Source organism: Labeo rohita, chromosome 14, assembly GCF_022985175.1.
Source record: "Labeo rohita strain BAU-BD-2019 chromosome 14, IGBB_LRoh.1.0, whole genome shotgun sequence".
In the NCBI taxonomy this organism is placed as follows: Eukaryota; Metazoa; Chordata; class Actinopteri; order Cypriniformes; family Cyprinidae; genus Labeo; species Labeo rohita.
In genome coordinates this window covers 21,336,027-21,358,284 of record NC_066882.1, presented here as the reverse complement: position 1 = coordinate 21,358,284, position 22,258 = coordinate 21,336,027, and the positions used below count along the sequence as shown (strand labels likewise).

At 35.3% G+C, this 22,258-nt stretch overlaps 1 protein-coding gene across 1 annotated transcript; it reads left to right on the top strand.

The window, feature by feature from the left end:
- Window positions 1-346: 346 nt before the first annotated feature.
- trappc11 (trafficking protein particle complex subunit 11) lies at window positions 347-20,685 on the top strand. The gene is made up of 30 exons (XM_051127878.1): window positions 347-479; window positions 903-1,126; window positions 1,272-1,441; window positions 2,680-2,750; window positions 2,839-2,953; window positions 3,504-3,603; window positions 3,911-3,984; window positions 5,358-5,454; window positions 5,823-5,956; window positions 6,675-6,822; window positions 6,912-7,005; window positions 8,814-8,893; window positions 9,852-9,930; window positions 10,038-10,092; window positions 10,227-10,372; window positions 10,455-10,516; window positions 10,646-10,778; window positions 12,392-12,522; window positions 12,601-12,756; window positions 12,857-13,044; window positions 13,748-13,896; window positions 14,503-14,624; window positions 14,722-14,841; window positions 15,036-15,101; window positions 15,522-15,678; window positions 15,762-15,873; window positions 16,000-16,091; window positions 18,516-18,649; window positions 19,022-19,189; window positions 20,296-20,685. Exons 2-30 carry the CDS (start codon window positions 923-925, stop codon window positions 20,335-20,337), a joined length of 3,399 nt encoding a protein of 1,132 aa, XP_050983835.1. The 5' UTR covers window positions 347-479; window positions 903-922; the 3' UTR covers window positions 20,338-20,685.
- Window positions 20,686-22,258: the final 1,573 nt, after the last annotated feature.

Genomic DNA, 22,258 nt, shown 5'->3' with positions numbered 1-22,258 from the left:
TGTGGCTGCTTTTTTGTATTTGCAATGAGAAATCAATGAGTTTTAATGAATTTGTAGCTATGACGATAACTATTAAAATAACTCTACTGCATTTTAAACCTTTAATACTTGGTGGTTAAAACAACCTCATTAAAAAACATACACATCAAGAAGTGTGACCTTCGAAACTGCGTGCTAACAGTACTATTTTTGTCATAAAAGATATGCACATTAAAAATAGTAAGAGCAGTAGTCAGAAGTAGAAGTCAAGACTGCGTGAAGCGGCAGTAATCCAACATCCCTTTAGTCTTGTAAACACAACACGAATCCAGCAGGTGTCAGTAAAGAGACGCGTCTCCTTTAAAACGACGCGAAAAGCCGCCGAAAGAAGAAGCAGTCATATGTTATGATGAAGGTGGGGTTTGAATTATCAACAAGAGCTGTACATAAATGTAGGCCAGCCTGCTGAAAACCGAGCAAAACACTACTTGAAACTAAAGGTAAATACCTTCCAGCTCATAGACTAATATTTACTTGTTATAAATGACAGCGCGGCGCATATTAATACTGTTTAACAGGCTGTTACTGAGCGTTAGCATTAGCATTCACAGAGTAGCATCAGCTGTCACGGGTGACAACTGAAGGAATCAGATGCTTTGCGGTTTATCCTTTGACTTTTTCCGACAAAAATGTCATTTAAATTATCATATATTTATAAAAGACTTATATCTGTATCTGTCAGTGTGTCGTTGAGCTCCTTTCTTAATATCCCGAGTTTTCTATTGGTCAAGTCACTGTCTGCAGAAACCATGGTCATCTAACTCCAATGAGCAGCCCATATCAAATGAAAGAAATGTCCTAGATTTGCATGCTGTATTTGCCACTCAATGCAGTCTATATTGAGTTGATTTTGTGCTGGTTAGGTGGTCTGTTCGCCGGCATCATGAGTCCAGCTCAATGGGATCTTCCTCCAGAGCTGTGCTGCAGGCCCATGGCCTTTGTAGCTCTGACAGGACTGGACGTGGTGTATAATGCCATCCACAGAGCCATATGGGATGCCTTCTGTGCCAACCGGCGGGCAGACAGAGTGCCCATCTCTTTCAAAGTTCTGCCAGGAGACCACGAGTATCCAAAGTGCAGAACCAAGGTGAGACAAAACAGCTGTGAAACCATCTAAAGATATTAAAAAAAGCTTATGCTCCTTTTAAAACGTTATTTTAACTCTGGATACTAATGGGTTGTTGTGTGACTCTGTTGACGTAGTTTGCTAACATGCTTTATTTTTATGTTAGAGAACGTCGTATGAGTGGTACATCCCTAAAGGGATACTGAAGACGGGCTGGATGAATAAACATCTCAACTTGGTGCCTGCGCTGGTCGTTCTGTTTTATGAACTGGACTGGGATGATCCACAATGGAAGGAAAAGCAGTCCGAATGCGCAACCAAAGTGGAAATTGTCAGGTATAGTTTTATGAAAAGGTCACAGTGCTCGATCGGGTGTTATTATTAAACTATTAAAACAGTTATGTTGAAATAAAGCTGATATAAAATAAATATGAATATTAGATGTAAAATTTATTTGATTTAAAATCTATTTTAAATAAATAAATACGCCTTTAGTAAGCTGAATAAAGAAAAGAAAAGAAAATACAAATATTATGAATGAATGGAAAATTAATTTAAAATAAATTAAAGTTAAATTGAAATATCTTAGAAAGACAAAAATGAATAAAATCAAAAGCACATGATGTTATTAAAACATAAAATGAAATAAAATAAATAAAATAGAAATGAAATAGAAATATGAAAATCTAAATAGAAACTCAAATAATTAAGCCTTTAGTAAACTGAATAAAAAATAAAAAGAAAAGAAAATAGAAAATTCAAAAAATAAAAAAATAAAATATTATAAATGAAGTTAAAATTAAAGTTAAATAGATATAATTTAAAAAGACAAACAAATAATAAATCACAAACACGTTATTAAAACTTAAAATGGAATGAAAAATAGAAATAAATTAAATAGAAATATAAAAAACTAAACAGAAATATTTTTAAAAAGACAAAAAACAATTTAAAAAGACAAAATCAAAAAAGAAAAAAAAAGAAAAGAAAAGCATTCCAAATGTGCAACCAAAGTGGAAATTGTCAGGTATAATTTTATGAAAAAGTCACAGTGCTCAATTTGGTGTTATTATCAAACTATTAAAAAATAGTTGTATTGGAATAAAGCTGATATAAAATAAATATGAATATTAGATGGGAAAAACCTGAACTTTTAAAGAAATGTACTTTAAAACTCAAATAATTAAACCTTATAAGTAAACTGAATAAAAAATAAAAACAACACAACAACAACACAACAACACAAACATATTAGAACTTAAAATGAAATAAAAAAATAAATAGAAATAAATTAAATAGAAATATAAAAAACTAAATAAATATTTAAAAAAGACAAAACCACACAAAAAGTATAACTAAAATACAAAAATATAAAATAAAGCTTAAAATAAAATTCAAATTATTAGAAAATTCTGTAATTGCAAATAATATTAAAATAACACAGTAAGATAGAAATGCATTGTTTAATTTTGTGAATTGATGAAATTAGGACAAATCCTGACAGGTGTTTTTTTTTTTTTTTTTTTTTTTTTTTTTTGTTGTTTGCTTGTCTGAGTTATATTTATTTCTCACAGGACAAGTCTGCAAGGAAGAAACACGAAGGTTGCTGTTGTTTTGATTCAGAAGAAAACTCCTCTCCCACCAGGTATCACAAAACTGAAATCCATGTTTCAGGAAGTTCAGTATATGCATATGGTCAGATGTTGATGGGTGAAGATGTTGTTGTGTCTCAGGTGAAGATCTGGTGGCATCTGAGAGGGCGTCTGCTCTGTGTGGTGCCTGTGACCTGTCTGGGAAGTCCCTGTTTGTCCTGCCCCATACTGACCACCTGGTGGGATACATCATTAGGTTGGAGTCTCTCTGTCTTTGTATGTGATAAATTCAAAAACAACTTTGCTGGGTTGCTAGAAGAGATCAACAGTTTGTTTTTTGCTTTTTTTTTTTTTTTTTTTTTTTTTAATACAACATAATCAATACTGATTATTTGTATATTTGAGTATCCAATAACAAATATGCAAAACTAATATTTAAAATTTTCTTTTGTTTTTGCAACAATAACAAGAATAACAAAGTGCAGAAAACGGTAAAACTATTTGCACTACAAAGTAATGTGTATAAAAATACAATAATAAAATGTTATGAAATACCAGTTTGCTGTATCAGGCAGTATAATAGACTATTTTTGTACAGCTAAAACAGCTTGAAGCAGATGAAACCAGAACCTAACACATTCAAGTTACAAATGGCAGCACTGTTTTTTATATTAGAAAAATAAGGTTGATATAGCCTCAACCGCAGCCTAGATTACATGACAGAAAGTGCCAGAAGCGACTGACTTGCATTTTCATTCCTTACAGTTTTGTGCGTTTTTTTTATTTTTTTATTTATATGCCTGCAGGTTGGAGAATGCGTTCTATGAACATGCACAGACCTACTATTATAATGAGATCAGGAGGGTGAAATCTCACAAGGAGTTCCTCAATAAAACTACACACCAGGTATCCAGGAGCTCAGCTGCAAATATAAAAACCTGAATTCCTTTAAAATGACCTTTTAATCTGTGTGCAAATATGTGAAGTTCCTAACACTCAAAACGAGGCATTAGAATGAGTGTAAAAAAGCAAGAAATTTATTCAGGAACACAGTTTTTAGCTTTTTGTGAATGCATACCCTACATGAAGAATATGGCATGCGGTTGTCTCTTTAATAAGTAATAACAGTTGTTATTTTTATTGTGGTTAAGTGTGTTAAGTGTGAAAAAGCTCAGCTTGCACTGTAATAACCCTTGAATGTTTTGAATTCTAGTTGCTGTTTGTCAGGCACCAGTTTAAAATGGGCTTCTTCAGTGAACTAAAGCAGGACACTCAGAACGCCCTCAAGTAAGTGTTGTAAATGGGAATTTTTGTATTGCAGTTAGTGTTGTCAAGATACCAAAATTTTGACTTCGATACGATTCCTAAAATATCACGATATTACTTCTGAAACGATACTGCGAAAAAACAGAGAACAACAGGAAAAGTAATTGAATAACAGATGATCCAAATGGAGATCATAGTTATTTTATCTGTTAAAACAAATCATTTCATCCCCTCTGTAAAAAAATAAAAATAAAATAATAACAATCACATGCCATTGCTACAACACAGGATTATGGTGAACAATTACTGAGCCTACAGGTATGTAGAGATCTTTGCTACATTGGTAAGTTAGTTTAAAAGATAAAGCCAAATCTTATTTCATGATATAGTAATTTTAGTTCACAATAACAATTAATTTAATTAGTAATTTTTTTGTTATTTTATCTTTGTTCTTAATATTAAGAACCTAGATGAAAGTAACAAACTAAAGGACAACTACAATAAAACAAAGACAAAAATGAAATAAAGAGGGAAAATAAGGAGCCCTGTGAAATCTGTTTTATTTTTTCCTAAATTCCATTTTCATTTTTCTAGGCTCTATTTTAATGGTTAGATTAAAAGAATATTTATCGAAAAGCATGTCTAATTTCATTGAATTCATGAAACTTGCAGAATTTAACAGCAAGTTATTAAAAGTTTAACGAAAACGTTAACAATTACGTTTTTAAGACCCTATGAAATATGTTTTATTATTTTTCCATTAATTTTCTGGATTCTATTTTAATCGTTTCATTACATTTTAATAATCAAAAGCACGTCTAATGAATTTATAAAGGATAATTAGATTTAGTAAAAATTTGATTAATTTATTATAGGCTATTTTTTTTTTTTTTTTTTTTTTTTTTTTCAGAAATACTGTGTTGTGTATTTACAATTTTTTGGTAAATAAATTCTGATAAATATTTTTTCAGGTAAATGTTCCTTAAACTTTGTTTTAATAATATTTTTATTAGTAATAGAAGTACTATCTTTACATTAAGTAATATGTTTCTCACTGTCAAGTTAAAAAGAACTTATTTCGACGGGTTGCTGTGAAGACCTTTAGGTTTCTGTTTGTATATTATATGACGATAGTTTTGACGATAGATAAAATGCTCATGAAGTGACAAACAAAACTGCGCATCTGCACCATTCACTAACACAGACATGCAGAAATACGGCTCTTATTAAAATGCATTCTTAAAGTACCGGTAGTAGTAAAATGCAGAATTGTACCTTTTTTAAAAACAGGGTATCGTGATACTTTTTAAGTACGGCTATATCATGCAACCCTAATTGCAATTTTGTATTTATTTATATTAGGACCCACATACATTCCAAATGTTGTCTTACAGATATTACAGGACTGCTTATAGCCTCGTTCATGAACTCCGAGCTCATGAAACCAACATGCTTGAGATCAAAACCATGGGTGGATTCATCAACTACAAGGTAAAGTAGATTTTTACATGTTCCAAAGAAAGTGTGGACAGTGCTTGCATCGTTGACAATGTTTAGAATTTGATTTTATTTGTACATTTCTGTTTCTATTTTCTTTTTGTTGTGTTTTGTAATTTTTACTTTTTTATTTGTTTTTTGTTTTAGTTATTTTAGCACTTTAACTTAATCTAAATGAAAGTGAGAAATGTTGATATCACCAGTATGAGGTGTCATCTAAACAGCTGTAAACACCATACAGGAAGCTGGCCAGAGTTCATTTCCTGTTCTCGTTCTCTTTTAAATAGCATCGTCACGTTCAGTTGCAGTTTGTTCAGACTGTATTACTTATTTGAGTGTGTAACGGTGGTCTTCTCTCACAGATCTGCAGGCTCTGCTTTCAGCATAACACCCCTCTGGATGCCATCGCTCAATTCCGCAAACACATCGACCTGTGCAAGAAGAAGATCGGTAGTGCTGAGCTGGCGTTTGAACACACAGCCTGGATGTCCAAACAGTAAGATTCAACCCTGCCATATACATGTATTTTGGTTTCATGTTTTTGGACAAATCAAAAAGTTTAAACAGTTTAATTACAGATCTAAAAAAAGTCCGTCAGGTTTGACTTGATTAGTAATTTAAATGTTGTTGTTCTTGTATTCATGCCATCTGTTTCTGGTTAGTTGATGTCCTGCCCATTTCATACTTTGTATTTTTTTTGATAGAATGTGATCCAGTAAAATTATTGTTATTATGATTATTATTGTTAGCAACTAAGAGTTAGATATCTCTGGATCAGAACATTGTATAGTCAAGTGAGCAGTAAATTTTCATAGAAATGCTTTAAATAGCACCCTGGCAACCATTTAGAGCACTGTAGAAACTGTATATCAGCATGAACGAGCCATATCTCAGCTCTCTCTTGCAATCACCACTCATATTTTTTAGAAAATGTACATTTTGAGTAATTATTCTAATGATCTAAAATACAGCAGACATTATTAACATTTATATAATGTGGTAAAAAGAAAACTAAAACTAAACACTAGCTGCCTCATTGCATAATGTTTACTGTACGTGTTGCTCAACAAACCCAATATTTAACTTTGCACACGAAGAGAAAAAAAGCAGACTTTACCATTATATTCATTTTTGATAAATGATTCTATTGATTGGTGACCTCTGATCTTGATTTTATACATGCACTCATTTGCTTGTTTCTTCTGTCTCTGTAGGTTTCAGTCATTTGGTGATCTGTTCGATGAGGCCATTAAACTGGGCCTCACCGCTATTCAGACCCAGAACCCAGGGTTCTACTATCAACAGGCTGCTTATTATGCACAGGAGCGCAAGCAGCAAGCAGGGCAGCTCTGTAGTCATGAGGTACTGCTACCCACAATGCAATGCATCATTATTTTTGTCTGCATTTATTTTAGTTTGTGATGCAAAATCTCCCACTCTTCCTGTTTCAGCCAGGTGGGGGCTATCCTGCACCTGACCCATTAGAGACCCTCTCTGGAGCTCTAGACTTTTATGGACAGAGACCTTGGAGACAGGGACATCAGAGTAAGTAATGGCTTAAGGAAAAGCTATAACCCTAGCAGTGTCTTTTAATCTGTGTCTTTGGGTGAATCATATGAATGAATATGTCCAGAACATGTCATGTTGAACTCCAAAATCCAAAGAAGCACATAAGATATTTTATTTTATTACGTTGTTGTATCATATATTATTAGGTGGTTTATATTTACAACAATTAAGCACGCTGACTTAGTCCTTGTTGTAAAGTGGATAAAAAAAAAACTAATTCAAAAAAGAGCCATATGTGTCCATTAAAGAAAACTAATGAATCATGTTAGATAATATTATACTGTAAAAATTTACTGATTCAGATTTTTTCAAGACAATTAAAGTGCTCCTATTATGATATTTTAAGGGTTGCTAATATTGTTTTATGAGTCTCCTAAAACAGGTTAACATGTATGCAAGGTCAAAAAACACTTTAGTTTTCTCCAAAAATAGATTTAATTTTACCTCACTTCTAAATGATTCGTAAACAACTCGTGCGAAGCAGTTTGAAGAATCAGTCTCTCTAAACCCCGCCTTTCCGTGAGCCTTCACTGCTGTGATTGGTCAGATGGCGCAGTCCTTTATGATTGGTCTACTGCGTACAGCGGTAAGGGAAAACAAAACGTCCATAGCCATAACTGAATGACAGCCCTGGAGACTTGTGAATACATAGAAAAGATGACATCAATTTTACCATACCAATTCGAGCCGGAGTCTGACGATGAAACAGTTAATTTGGCTGATCGACAAGTTAGCACGGACTACCGTGGAAAGTGCTCCTAATTTGGTTATGTAAGCGAACCGGGCACACCTCTATGTTGTAAACTTCAACATTGTATAATGCATTAAGCGGCTTTCACACTGAATGCGGAAAGCACTGCGTTGGTCGCTGGGATCAGTGCAGCCCTTGAGAGCACAGCAGCAAAAGTTCAACTCATTTGAACTTTGTGCGTGGCTTGTGTGCCAGTGGTGCGCTCGGCTGCACGTTCTCTTTGGTCGACGCAGAAACAAGCCGCGCGGCGCAAGCAGTTGAAATTAATGGGTTTCATAGCGCAGCCATGCTTTCCGCATTCGATGTAAAAGCCGCTTCGTGCGCCATCCTTTATCATTACGCCAACTAATGAGACAGACAGACAGTCAAGCTCCATCAGTCACAAATTTTTAGACTACAATGGGCCCACAGCTGAACAACAGAACTACAGAAGCGTGAGTTAGCTGCTTAGCAAGACATCTGCAGGGTTGTTATACAACATAACATACACAACTACGTATTTTGAACGATCGCTAAAAAATACAATCTTTGTAGATTCATCTTTTGGAAGTGAATATAAAACAAATTTGCTCTCACAGCATAGGATACAGCATCTTCTCAAAGTGATGTAAACCACATGGACATTTTACTGCGTTTGTGGGCGTGCAAGTTGTTCGCGATGTAGAACGTGGGCGGACATTATGCACGTGTTACTTTGTGACGTATAGCGTAACAGAATAAGATTCGAATTCCTGACGACTCGTTCAGGCGATTGTGAGTCGGCTCTTTTTTTGATAGACTATAACTTTATTTATCGTGCACTGTCGGCTTCACAACTTTGCAGATAGTTTATGTTCACATACAGCTACATGACACACTGCATGAAAGGGTGTATATAACATAAAACTGGCTTTTTCTTTATGCAAAGTATATTTGCTGCATGTTTTTGAGGATGAAAGAACAGTAAAATGGCATGTTTTGTTACTTGTAAGTTTATAGACTTACCCAAAAGCTATGAAGTCCTTTTTCTGACCCAGTGAACTTTAACCCTCAGGCATTGATCCTCCAGATTCTGAGAAGGAGAAACAAGGCATCCTCGCTCTTCAAGTCAAAGAGAGAGATGTGCCTCATTCGGTGGGATTTTAAATATCTGCAATTTTTTTCTTCGGACTCATGTTTTAAAGTGCAAATGTTCACGTCAGAAAATGTTGAGTTCTGCATTCTCAAAGTGAAGTGTCAAAACAGTTGTTTACAGAAAAAAAATTACAGATAGGACTGGGCAATTTTATTGATTTCTGATTTTAATGTTTTACCATGATTTTATTTTTTAAAAATTGAGGAATTGCAAGGAATTTTGAATGTAATTATTACCAAACGTTAGAATTAGACACTGACAGTACACCAATAATAACAGTAAAGAGAAAACATTTCAAAAGCATGCAAGAAGATGAGAGTGAACTTCTTTTAATTTGAGCGCTGTGTTTTTAGAATGCTATTTCATGCATGAGACGCAAGTCCAACTGTCAAATGCATCCATGTTTACATAGAAGAAAACAATGGAAAGCAGCACAAAGCTGCTGTTCATTGTTTTTTTACAGAAGATTTAAGTTAATAATAGTCTACTGGTGTTATACCTTCAGTCATTTTCAATTTGAATAACTTGGACTTTTGAGATTTTTTTTTATTTATTTTTTTTTAAGCATTTTCCTCGTAGTATTATTTCTGAACATATAATATGTATAAGACAAGTTTGTACAAGATGTAGTTGTAGTTTATGCATCTTTTCTGTGCAGATATTTAACAAGTGATTTGTTTAACATTTAGATCATGTTGACAACTTCATGTGTGGTGCACTTGAAATAAAATTTTCTTTAGCTAGAGATTTAATAAAGAAAGTTACTTGAATCATGTCGTAGTTACATTTTCAAGTTGACTAATTAAAAATTGTATATAAAATCCTGAATCGGTCGAACGTTCTGAAAAAAAATCAAGATTTTATTTTGTTGCCATATTGCCCAGCCCTATTTACAGATTTAAAAAAATCAATATTGTTTCTCTCCTAATGGTTGTATGCATGTGTTTCTGATGTCAGGAGCTGATCATTGCTCTCCTCAGTAATGCTGTCGCCCAGTTTAAGAAGTACAAGTGTCCACGAATGAAGAGCCATCTCAGTTAGTCCAAAAAACACACATTCATGAGCTAGATTTTCTGGTCTTTATTTAATTGCGTAGTAAACTAATCACATATTTGCTCTGTCTATTTTCTGTCTTCTCCACAGTGGTTCAGATGGGAGAGGAATATTATCATGCAAAAGACTACACCAAAGCATTAAAGTGAGTTAAATTGAGTAGACTGTAAGTTTGACCTATATGAATTGAGCTTTGCTTGTGTCAGTGGCTTGCAGCTGTATTCCTAATATGAGTTTAGAACTGTTTAGTACATACACTGTTGTATTGTGACTCTCCAGACTGTTGGATTATGTGATGTGTGACTACCGTACGGAGCGCTGGTGGTCTCTGTTGACGTCTATCCTGTGCACGGCTTTGAAGTGCTCCTACCTCATGGGTCAAGTGAAAGACTACATCACTTACTCCATGGAGCTCGTCGGCAGAGGTACGTGAACGCCCTTTATTGACTCTTAACTTCACCTCAAATAAAAGGTACTGCATTAACGTGTATATGTGTGTTTGTTTAGCCTCTATTCTCCCTGAAGAGCAGAAGTCCAGGATTGAGAAGAATCTGATTAAAGTGCTCATGGTACGTAAGGAAATAAAGCTCACAGGGCTTAGTGATGCAGCTGAGCATAATCAAACAGTATTTATGTATGAACTACAGTATCTTAATATTGTGTTTTTGAAGCTGACATATTTTCTTTGTGATTGTCAGAATGAAGTCCCAGAGCCTGAACCGGATTGTGACCCGGCCTCTGTTCAGACGGCCCAGTCTCTGTGGAGTGATCGCATGTCTCTGGCCGGCAATAATGAGTTCGCCATTGAGGTCCAGGACTATGTGCCCTTTGGTAAGCACTCAAAGAATATTCACTTCCTGGCTTTTGGGTTGATTGATAATAATCATCAATTTCAGACCTGCATAACTGCATTCCTGGCCATAACCCCTACATTGAAAGATAAAAGTGCACCCAAAATACAAACAAAAATTAATTAATTCATGCAATTCCAAATAATTCATGTCGTTCCAAACCCGACATGAAAGAAGTCTCTTATGCTCATTAACACTGTGTTTATTTGACAAAACACAGTAAAACTGAAATATTATTACAGTTTAAAATAACGGTTTTCTATTTTAATATATTTTGAAATGTAATTTATTCCTGTGATGCAAAGCAGAAATTTCAGCATCATTACTTATTACCGTCTTCAGGGTCAAATGATCCTTCAGAAATCATTTTAATATGCTGATTTGCTGCTTAAAAAACATTTAATATCATTATCAATGTTTAATATTTTTGTGGAAACTGTAATACTTTTTTTCAGGATTCTTTGAACCGAGAGTTAAAAACCTTTTGTGACACTTTCATTTTTAATTGTCAGTTAATTAACTTGTTTTGTTTAGTTGAATGTATCCCTGCTAAAGAGTAAGATTTAAAAAAAAAAAAAAAAGGTCTTACTGACCCCATACTTTTGAACAGTAGCATATGTATTATAAATATATAGTCATGGCCAAAAATATCGGCACCCTTGCAATTCTGTCAGAAAATGCAACACTTTTCTTAGAAAATTGTTCCAGTTGCAAATGTTTTGGTATTCACATGCTTATTGTTTTTGTTTGCACTGCAACAACACAAAAAACAGAGAAGAAAAATCAAACTTGATCAAATTTCACACAGAACTCAAAAATGGACTGAACAAAATGATTGTCAAACATGGTGGAGGTTCAGAGATGTTTTGGGGTTGCTTTGCTGCCTCTGGCACTGGATGCCTTGTCTGTGTGAATGGTATCATAAAATCTGATGATTACCAAAGAATTTTAGGGCACAATGTAGTGGCCAGTGTCAGAAAGCTGCATCTCCACCAGAGGTCATGGGCCTTCCAGCAGGACAATGACCTGAAACACACTTCAAAAAGCACTCAGAAATGGTTACAAACAAAGCGCTGGAGAGTTCTGAAGTGGCCAGCAATGAGTCCAGATCTGAATCCCATAGAAAACCTGTGGAGAGCTCTCAAAACATCAGTTGGGAGAAGACATCCTTCAAATCTGAATGACCTGGAGCAGTTTGCAAAAAAAGAGTGGTCCAAAATTTCAGTAGAGAGGTGTAAGAAACTTGTTCACGGTTACAGGAAGCAATTGATTTCAGTTTTTTCCAAAAAAGGTGCTACCAAATATTAAGTTAAGGGTGCCAATAAATTTGTCCAATGCATTTTTGGGGGTCTGTGTGGAATTGTGTCAGATTTCACTTTTCTTCTGTTTTTTTTTGTGTTGTTCCAATGCAGACAAAAAAAAATAAACATGTGAGTACATTTGCAACTACAACAGTTTTCTGAGAGAAGGGTTGCATTTTCTGACAGAATTGCAAGAGTGCGGATATTTTTGGCCATGACTGTATATCTGTTGTCTTCATGTTGGATTGTTAATGGAACAAAACATAATGATATTTTCATGTCGTCCTTTCAGTTCAGTGCAAAGCCAAGTTCCTGTCTCCTAGTTTCCACATAGATGAGCCTGTCCAGCTACACGTCTATGTGAGAGCCGACTGCCCACATCCTGTGCGATTCTCGAAACTGTGCGTCAGCCTCAGCAACCAGGTACATCACACCTAATGCGCCCACGCACACACACACACATACACAACTCCATTTCTCAATGCTGTGTTTGAATTGCAGGAGTATAACCAGTACTGTTTGCTGGAGGATGCTTCTAAGGGGAAGGATATTCTAGAGCCCTCCACCCAGGAGAACATGTGCCTCGTTCCTGGCAAAACCCGCAAATATTGCTTCAAATTTGTAGCTAAAACGGAAGATGTTGGAAAGAAGATTGAGGTGCAATATATATTTTCATTAATTTCATTTCAACAGATTTAGTGGTGCCACAACTACTCCTAATATGTTTTGTACATTTATGTTTGTATTTGTCTTTCAGATCACGAGTGTGGGACTCATGTTAGGCAGAGAGACGGGCCGATACGTATATCTGAACTGGCGGGGTGGCTGGGGGGATGCTGCCTCTTCCCATGAGACTTTGCAGGCATCCCGCTCCTTTAAGAGGAGGACACGGCTCCCAGAGCAGCATGTGGATTGGGACACAGTTACTATACAGTCCAGCACTATGTAAGTAAAAAAAAAAAAAAAAAAAAAAAAATGATAAAATGAGAGATTTTTAGCATCATTACTCCAGTCTTCAGTGTCACATGATCCTTCAGAAATCATTTTAATATGCTGATTTGCTGTTCAAGAAACAGTTGAGTACATTTTTTTTCAGTATTCTTTGATGGATAGAAAAATCCAGAGATCAGCATTTAACTGAAATAAAAGCTTCTACTCGGCTATTTTTAACAACAACAATAATAATAATAATAAAAAATTGTTTTTTTAGCAGGAAATCAGAATATTAGAATGATTTCTGAAGGATCATGTGACTGGAGTAATAATGCTAAAAATTCAGCTTTGAAATCACAGAAATAAATTACATTTTAAAATATATTCAAATAGAAAGCGGTTATTTTAAATAGTAAAAATATTTCAAAATCTGTACTTTAGATCAAATAAATGCAGGCTTGGTGAGCATTAAAAATCTTTCTGTTAAAATGTTTTGACTGGTAGTGTATATATACATTTATACATTAGTGTGTATATATACAAATCAGGAAATCTATTATGTCGCTGTCTGTATAGAAATATTTGTCCAGCATGAAATCAAAATGGACCCTTTTTAATTTCTTAATACACATTCCTAGAAGCACTTCTTTTGGATACAGTTTCATAATTCTAAACATAAAACGGTGACATTTTCCCTCCCATTATGCCGTTTTAGGATCATCTCCAGAGTCCCCAAAATCTCTGTACAGTTGACTCATGAGCCTCCAGCACTGACCAATGAGATGTACTGTATGATTGTTACCATCCAATCAGAAGAGGATACTGTGGCCAAAGACATCAAACTTACTGCAGGCCTCAAACCAGGTACTTACAGTGTTGTCTGGAACAAAAATCTCACTATGTTTTAATATGGTTTTTAAAAAATAATCTTATGATTTGAGGTATCATTCATGGCCATAACATCCCTAACAAACAGTAACTCAAATGTTAATTAACCCAGTCCCGCATATTTTGTAAACTGTCCTGAAATACTAAGGCTTGAGTGTAAGTCCTGCCATTCAAAAGTTTGGGGTTGCTCTTTTTTACTCAACAGGGCTGTTTTATTTATTTGCAGTAATAATATGAAGTATTATTGCAATTAAAATAAGTTTTCCATTTTAAAATGTAACTTATTCCTGTCATGAATTTTCAACATCATTACGCCAGTCTTAGTGTCACATGATCTTTCAGAAATAATTTTAATATGCTAGTTTGCTGCTTAAGAAACATTTCTATTATTATATAAATTCTATTATTTTCAGGATTGTTTGAGTAGAAAGAAAAACAGCATGTATTTTAAATATAAATCTTGTCTTTATTGTCAATTTTGATCAGTTGTGTCCTTGCTAAATAAAAGTATTAACTTTTTCAAAATAATCTTACCTTTGAATGGTAATGTATTTGAGTGTTTATTTCTATTGTTTCAATTAGGTCAGGATGCCAATCTCACACAGTCGACCCAAATCACACTAAACGGCACTGAGGTGTGTGATGATTCTCATCCTGCCCTGCTTCCTGACATTCCTCTCGGAGATCTGCAACCTGGACAAAAGGTACTGCTTCTATTTTACAAATTAAATTGATTAAAACTGATCGTCACCTTATCTTTACTTCAGTATAATGTTGTGTACATGTTTTCTTGCGTGTCAGATTGTGAAGCCCCTGTATATTCGCTGTGTGAGCACTGGATCCAGAATATTATTGTTTCACGTGGCCTATTCTGTGAGTGCCACAGTCGAGGGCAAGGACATCACCTGCAAATGTCACAAAGTATGCAGAATCCTAACACCCTGTCATCAAAACCCATACAAATGTTTGTTAAAAGGAAAGATTTTGTAAAGTTTGTAAAGTTTAAAGCCAGACATAAACTTCACTGCTAACCCAGTTTCTTGAGGCATAATCTTTACACCAGTGTTCAGTTTCGTTCACAGAATTGTATGGTATTGTTTGTTTTTCACCTGCAGGATGAAACTGTTACATTAGAAACGGTTGTTCCTTTTGAAGTGGCTATGAAGTTTGTGTCCAGTAAGGTAAGAGCTGCCCTCCCTGTACACTCGAGTGATATATTAATTTTTTAGTCATGGAAATTCTGTCATTATTTACTCACTCGTATCCAGTGTTGCCAGGTCCGCTGTTTTCCTGCAGAATTGGGCTACTTAAACACATTTGCCGTGGGTTAAAGATTTAGCCCCAGGAATGCGAATTTTACCACGCAAAAAACATGTATACCCTATGGTGCAACGTAACCAACCTAACCCGGCAAACCTTAAAACTTGGCAACCCTGCTGTTATCTCGTTCCAAATTACTTTCTTTTATCCATGGGACACAAAAGGAGATGTTTCGTAGATGAAGATGAATAAATGATGACAGATTTATCATTTTTGTGTCTGCAGTTTTAAAAAAAACTTTTTGTCAGGTTGGTACATTTTTATGTGTATGTGTGTGTCAGTTTGAGCATTTGGAGCGTGTGTACGTGGACATCCCGTTCTTGCTGATGATGGATATTTTGAGTGCATCTCCTTGGCCGATCGAGCTGGTGAACAGTGAAGTGCAGCTGGCCTCCAGTATGACTGCCATTGATCAGCCCCAGAGTCAAGTAGAAGGAGGTGGGAGAACTTTATTTCTGATAGTGGTATTTCAGAAATTACATTTATTTATTTGCCTGACTGTGATTTATTTTTGCGTCCAGTCACACTGCAGACCAGCGAATGTGCTAGTGAATGTTTCCTTCTCAAATGTCCTCCTGTTCAGAACGGCACCAGCACTGTGGCCTCTGGGCACTACATCATCTCCTGGAAGAGGTGACAGCACTCTTTACACTTATATATAGCTTACTCTTCACTTTACCCTGTATATTACAAATTATCTGTAACAAATTATAAAAACACACAGTTTTTAATTCCCTACATAACCTTTTTTTAATCCAGAAAGTCAGCATTTGCTGAGACATCAGTGGTGAGAACAATCGTTATTCTGCCACATGTGATGGTAGAGAATATTCCACTGTATGTCCATGCAGGTCAGTCTGTTTTTACATTACAAGTCAGTAATATTGATTGAATCATCTCAGACAGACATGTGTTTTCTCAGTTTTATTCACTGCATTTTATTGCTTTCTTGTAATTCATTCTGTTCGTTATCTCTTAAAGTGGTAGCTCACCCAAAAATTAAAATTCTGTCATTAATTACACACCCTCATGTCGTTCCAAACCTGTAAGACCTTTGCTCATCTTCAGAACATAAATTAACATATTTTGGATAAAATCTGAGAGCTTTCTGACCCTGCATAGACAGCAACGCAACTACCACATTCAAGGCCCAGAAAGGTAGTAAGGACATTGTTAAAATAGTCCATGGGACATCATCACAACGAAGGTCTTATGGGTTTGAAACGACATGAGGTTGAGTAATTAATGACAAAATTAAAATTTTTGGGTGAACTATCTCTTTAAGGCCCATTCACAGCTTGACCCAGTGCAAAGCGTCTTTTGGAGTGAAAATAGTACAGTTTTACTAAAGACACGCAGTGTTGAATTGGCATTGAAAAAGCATAGACAGTTATTTTTGCGCCTGATCTTGTTGAATATGCATTTGTAGGAGTTTCCCTTTCAGACGCAAAATTTATGGGAGGAGAGTAATGCAACGCGTTTTACTAACGTTTGTGCTCGTCAAACAGGGTACTCAACGGGTCCTTAAAAGTTTGTGAATCTGAGAAGAAAAAAAAAAGAAAAAAGTCAAAACTGGAAAGTTTTTGAAAATAAACATACATAGATACAGGTCCTTGAAAGTGTTTGAGTTTATTTTGCGCAGGAAGTTTTCTGGAAAAATTCATATTATTCTCTCCGGTACGCTAATGTGTTATTTCACCAACACTTCGTGGCTTACTTGATTTACGTTAGTTACACGCATTTATGCATTACGTTAACTTAAACTGAGTTAAGCCTAAACCTAAACCTAAGATTTTTTCAATAAAATCCGTCCAAAAGTTAATATTAGATCATTTTTAGAATACAGTATAGGATGCACCAAATATTCTTCAGTTAAAGAATAGAATAGAATAGAAATGTCAGATCTCTGTCATATGGCCGTAGTGCATAGTTGTGTTTGACACATGAAAACATGTTTACATTGTATCTTACAAGGTAACATAATGTAACCTTGCTCTCACTTGAAATGTGTCCCCACATTAAATCCTTAAATTTGAGGGTATTGGACCTGGAAAGTCCTTGAAAGGTCCTTAAATTTGAAATTAACCTAGTGGTGGGAACCTTGGAAATTACTGGTATTTCTGCCTTTATTTAACGCCCCAAAAAAGAATGTCTTCAACTCTTTTGCGTTTGAAATGGCTGCATTTGTTGTTGCTAGGAGGAGGCAATGCAGAGAACAGAGAGTGCATGGTAGAAGGGAGAGGATTTTTTTCCACACGTTTTAATGTATTTGGTATGCCAGAAGAACACAATGTCCAAACATATCATTTGCCAAGCCATGTTATTTTTAATTTACTTCAGGAAATAAAAGACGACCTGGAACCCTCAACTAGGTGTCATGCAACACCAGGTCTAGCAAAACGTCTTGCAACCCTTCATTTTTTTGGCCTTGTACTGTGTTTGTTTTTTTTTTTTTTTTTTTATTTCTTTATGCTTTATTTTTGATTACGCTAATTAGCGCTGCACTTGGTCGATATGTAAAAGAGGTGTTGCATCTGTGTTCTTTCATTTGCGCGTTGTTAGTAAATCACCCACAGAAATTTCCATGCCCATTGGTGCTGTTTTGGAATTGCGCTCTCATGCTAATCTGCCCTGTTTAGTAAAACTGGCCCCAAGAATAGTAATGATAACTACAAATAAAGATAAAGTTCTAAAAATCATTCTAAATGCAAAAGAATAATGCAGTTTACACCACAACTAAAATGATATACAGAAATTATATTGTTGGATCACTTTCAGAACAAATTTTTGTTGCTGATTAGCTATAAAACACTGACAGCTGATCATAACTTATTACAATTTAATGGGTTTGCACAGTTAAAACGGCAGAACACATTGTGGAGAAGCTCTACACAGCAAACAGTGTAACATAAAAATACCTCATGTTTCCAGGGCTAGTTTCGACAACATTGTCTTGCCTCCTTTGTTGCAGTGAAAAAGACTGTGTTGTTTTTATTCTACTACATTGACTATGTTAGATCAGATTACACTAGCTAGATTTACTGTTTAGATGCGCTCGAGACATAGCATGCTGAGGACATCTGGTTGTTAAAGCTGTGTAAATGCAACTAGAACAGTAAAAACTGATACTGATTCATACTAAAGTATGAATAAAATGTCTTCAAAAGCTAAACTCTCTAATAAGTGACCGTTATTGTTGTTTGATGAGGATGCAAATATAGTTGTTGTTGTTATCATTCTTGGTGTGAATAGGCCTTTACTCTCTCTTGTTCTAGAGTTGCCATCGTTTGGTCGTGTGCGTGAGTCTTTACCTGTTCGGTACCGTCTGGAGAACCGAACCGGATTGGTTCAGGATGTTGAGATCAGTGTGGAGCCCAGCGACGCATTTATGTTTAGTGGACTCAAACAGGTAAGTACAGAAGGTGCTTCATGTTTCCTTCACATACATTTTATTTTATGAATGCTAAATTAAATGAATATAATATTTTAGAGCATCTGGGTCTGTTTTTTCCCTTTTTACATTTATTTCAATAATAAACATTTAATAGGGGACATCAGACGCAAAATTCACTTTAACATGGTGTTTTAATTTAAATGTGTCTTAGCAGTGTGTGGTCACGACCACCTTACAATGATAAAAATTCATTCACTCCTTTATTTTAATCCCCAAAAAACTTAAACAGGCTTAGCAGTGTGATGTCATAATGCTCAAGCCCCGCCCACGACCTCTGACGGATTGTCACTCAGGAGGTCTCGTTTCTCTTTCTGTGTCTGTGTGCAGGTGCGAATGAGGATTTTGCCCGGTGCGGAACAGGAGATGTTGTATAATTTCTATCCTCTCATGGCGGGATATCAAGTCCTCCCTCAGCTCAACATCAGCCTGGTGCGCTTTCCAAACATCTCCAATCAACTGCTACGTCGCTTCCTGCCTTCACGCATATTTGTCAAGGTAAATTCTGACACATGCCTCAAACAATTTATCCGTCATGAAATATGATGTAAGATAATGTTGTGTACCAATAAGAATTGAGCTGAGCATCCTGTAAGTGTGACCAGTTTCATTCAGCCATTTCTGAAAGGATTAGTTCACTTCCAGAATAAAAATTTCCTGGTAGTTTAGTGACCTCTGTCATCCAAGATGTTCATGTCTTTCTTTCTTCAGTCAAAAAGAAATTTAGATGTTTTGAGGAAAACATTTTTCTCCATATGGTGGACTTCAGTGGGAGCCAACGGTGTAAAAGTCCAAATTGCAGTTTCAGTGCAGCTTCAAAGGGCTCTACACGATCCCAGCTGAAGAATAAGGGTCTAATCTAGTGAAACGATTTAAAAAAAAAATAAATAAATAAATAAAAAATAATTATATACTTAATAACCACACATGCTTGTCTTGCATGTGTGATGAAGGCGGAAGTACCGACCCAGTGTTCACAAGGCGAACGTGCAAAGAAAGTCAAACGCCCTTTACAAAAAAAGGCAAAACAGTGATGTGGGACGATTTTGAAGTTGGAGGAGAAAATGAGATGGAGTTTTGCCCTACCCTACCTTTTTGACCCGAAGTACACACACAAAGAATTAACCACACATGACTTTTCCAACGTGATTACATAATGCGTGAAGATAGGAGCTAGTGCGAGTCTGCGAGATGAGCATTTGTGGTTAAAATGTATATAAATCTTCATGTTTTATAGAAAATGGCAGATCGTTTTGCTAGATAAGACCCTTATTCCTTAGCCGGGATTGTGTAGAGCCCTTTGAAGCTACATTGAAACTGCAGTTTGGACCTTCAACCCATTGGCCACCATTGAAGTCCACTATATGGAGAAAAATCCTTTAATGTTTTTTTCCAAATCCTTAAATTTCTTTTCAGCTGAAGAAAGAAAGACATGAACATCATAGATAACATGGGGGTGAATAAATTTTAAGGAAATGTTTATTCTGGAAGTAAACAATTTTTTTTTACATTCTGCCCAACCGTAATGGATGAAACTAAATTTGTGTGTGAGAATGTTTTAAGTGTGTAATGGTCGCTGTGTTGTGTCTGTTCTGATTTATCAGCCTCAGGGCAGAAATGGAGACACTTCCATAGAAGCAGCTTGAGGAAGAGAGGAGTACATCTCCCAACTCGGAAGCGTTGTCATGGTTACCACTGCAGGATGAAGGCTGAACATTCCTCGGAGAACACGTGTTTACAGCTTAATGATTTGAACTTGTGAATGAAATATTAGGAATTTTTTTTTTTTTTTTTTTTTTTTTTTTTTTTTTGTATGTGTGTCTAGATTGTTGCTCGTTAAACAAGGTTGAAGTGATGCTTGCATAAGTTTTAGTTTTTAAATATTTCATCTGCAGTACTTCTAATGTCTAAAATGTTAAAGAAAATGACCTTGTAACTAAAACTATGTAACTGCTAAATAATGTTAGAAATCATTAAACTGACATGGCACTAGCTGTTGAATAAACTTTTTTTGCTTCATTGTCATGAAGCTGTTGGTTGTTGTGGCTTGTGTCTTTTAAGAATTGATCTGTGATTGTCCAGAAATTTAGATAATTTCGCCATTTGCACACACTGTATGTGACCCTGGACCACAAAACCAGTTTTAAGTAGCACACGTATATTTGTAGCAATAGCCAACAATACATTGTATAGGTCGAAATGATCAATTTTACTTTTATGCCAAAAATCTTTAGGATGCTACGTAAAGATCATGTTCAATTAAGATATTTTGTAAATTTTCTACTGTAATTATATCAAACTTAATTTTTGATCAATATTATGCATTGCTAAGAACTTCATTTGGACAACTTTAAAGGTGATTTTTCTCAATATTTTGATTTTTTTTTTTTTTTTGTGTTGCACCCTTAGATTCCAGATTTTCAAATAGTTGTATCTCGGCCAAATATTGTCCTATCCCAACAAACCATACATCAGTGGAAAGTTTATTCAATTTCAATTTAAAAAACCCTTATGATTGGTTTTATGGTCCAGGGTTACATATAAGGTTTTTATATCTGATTGTACATTTGTTTAATTACACAAACCTTAATTAATTTTAACATTTTAAATAATCTTACTATTGATAATAAGATAATTGGAGTTGTTAATGTAATAAAAATACTTAGTGTGAGGTCCAGTATTCAGTCTGACCATATTATTTCTGACCAATCCAGAGCACTTGCATCTGCCTTTTTAGTTCAGATTTAGCATATTCGCCAAACACAAAAGTTTGTGTAGTTCTTCTTATCACCTATCCACCTTATTTTTCAGCGCGGAAGTAAGCTTATGGGTGAGACTTCCGCTATAGGGAAATAACTAGAAGAATAACAATGTGCAGTAAACGGTAAAACTGCACTACAGTGTGCTCATAATTAGGACAATACTTTATAATAATATGGTAAGAAACACCTATTCGCAATATCAAGCAGCAAAACAAGCTGTTTTGTACTGTTTTGCTAAGTTAGATGGGACCGGAAGTCAGATTAATAAAATTTACAAATGGCCGCGCCTGCTCTTATGGGAAAAGTAAGTTGAATTGTTCAGTTTACTATGCAGGCTACCTCACATTCAGGTAAGAAAACTACATTCCCTGTACAATACAAACCTGTAGGGTTCCTATAAAGCAAAACAGGTATCAGGGTTTGATTTTGTTTCCTAGGTGATAAGTCTCTTTGTTCTCATATCCTCTTTTACGGCTCGCAGACTTGGAAACGAACCAGGCTACATAAGGTTATGGCTACTTGGTTTTTCAGTCACCCAACACTCTTTGGCTTCCATTAAACATATTACCTTACAATGATGTGTACGTGTGTGAGAGTTTGTTTGACAGGAGGAGGAAATGGCTGTCTGAAAATTGCCAGCACAACAAGCCCAGATTCCTTACAGCCTGTCTAAATCTGTTAAACCATTGTTATAAGATTTGTAAAGCTTTATTGGCATGAAAATAATTGAACATCACCATAGAATAATAATATACATTGAAAATTACAATGCTTGAGATTTCTGGGATTTGATTTCTGTTTGGGT

Coding starts and splice junctions, on each gene's coding strand:
- trappc11 (XM_051127878.1), top strand. CDS start 923: ATGAGTCCAGCTCAATGGGATCTTCCTCCAGAGCTGTGCTGCAGGCCC. Junction 7,006..8,813: donor TTGGAGACAGGGACATCAGA/GTAAGTAATGGC, acceptor TTTAACCCTCAG/GCATTGATCCTCCAGATTCT. Junction 16,092..18,515: donor TCCACTGTATGTCCATGCAG/GTCAGTCTGTTT, acceptor CTCTTGTTCTAG/AGTTGCCATCGTTTGGTCGT.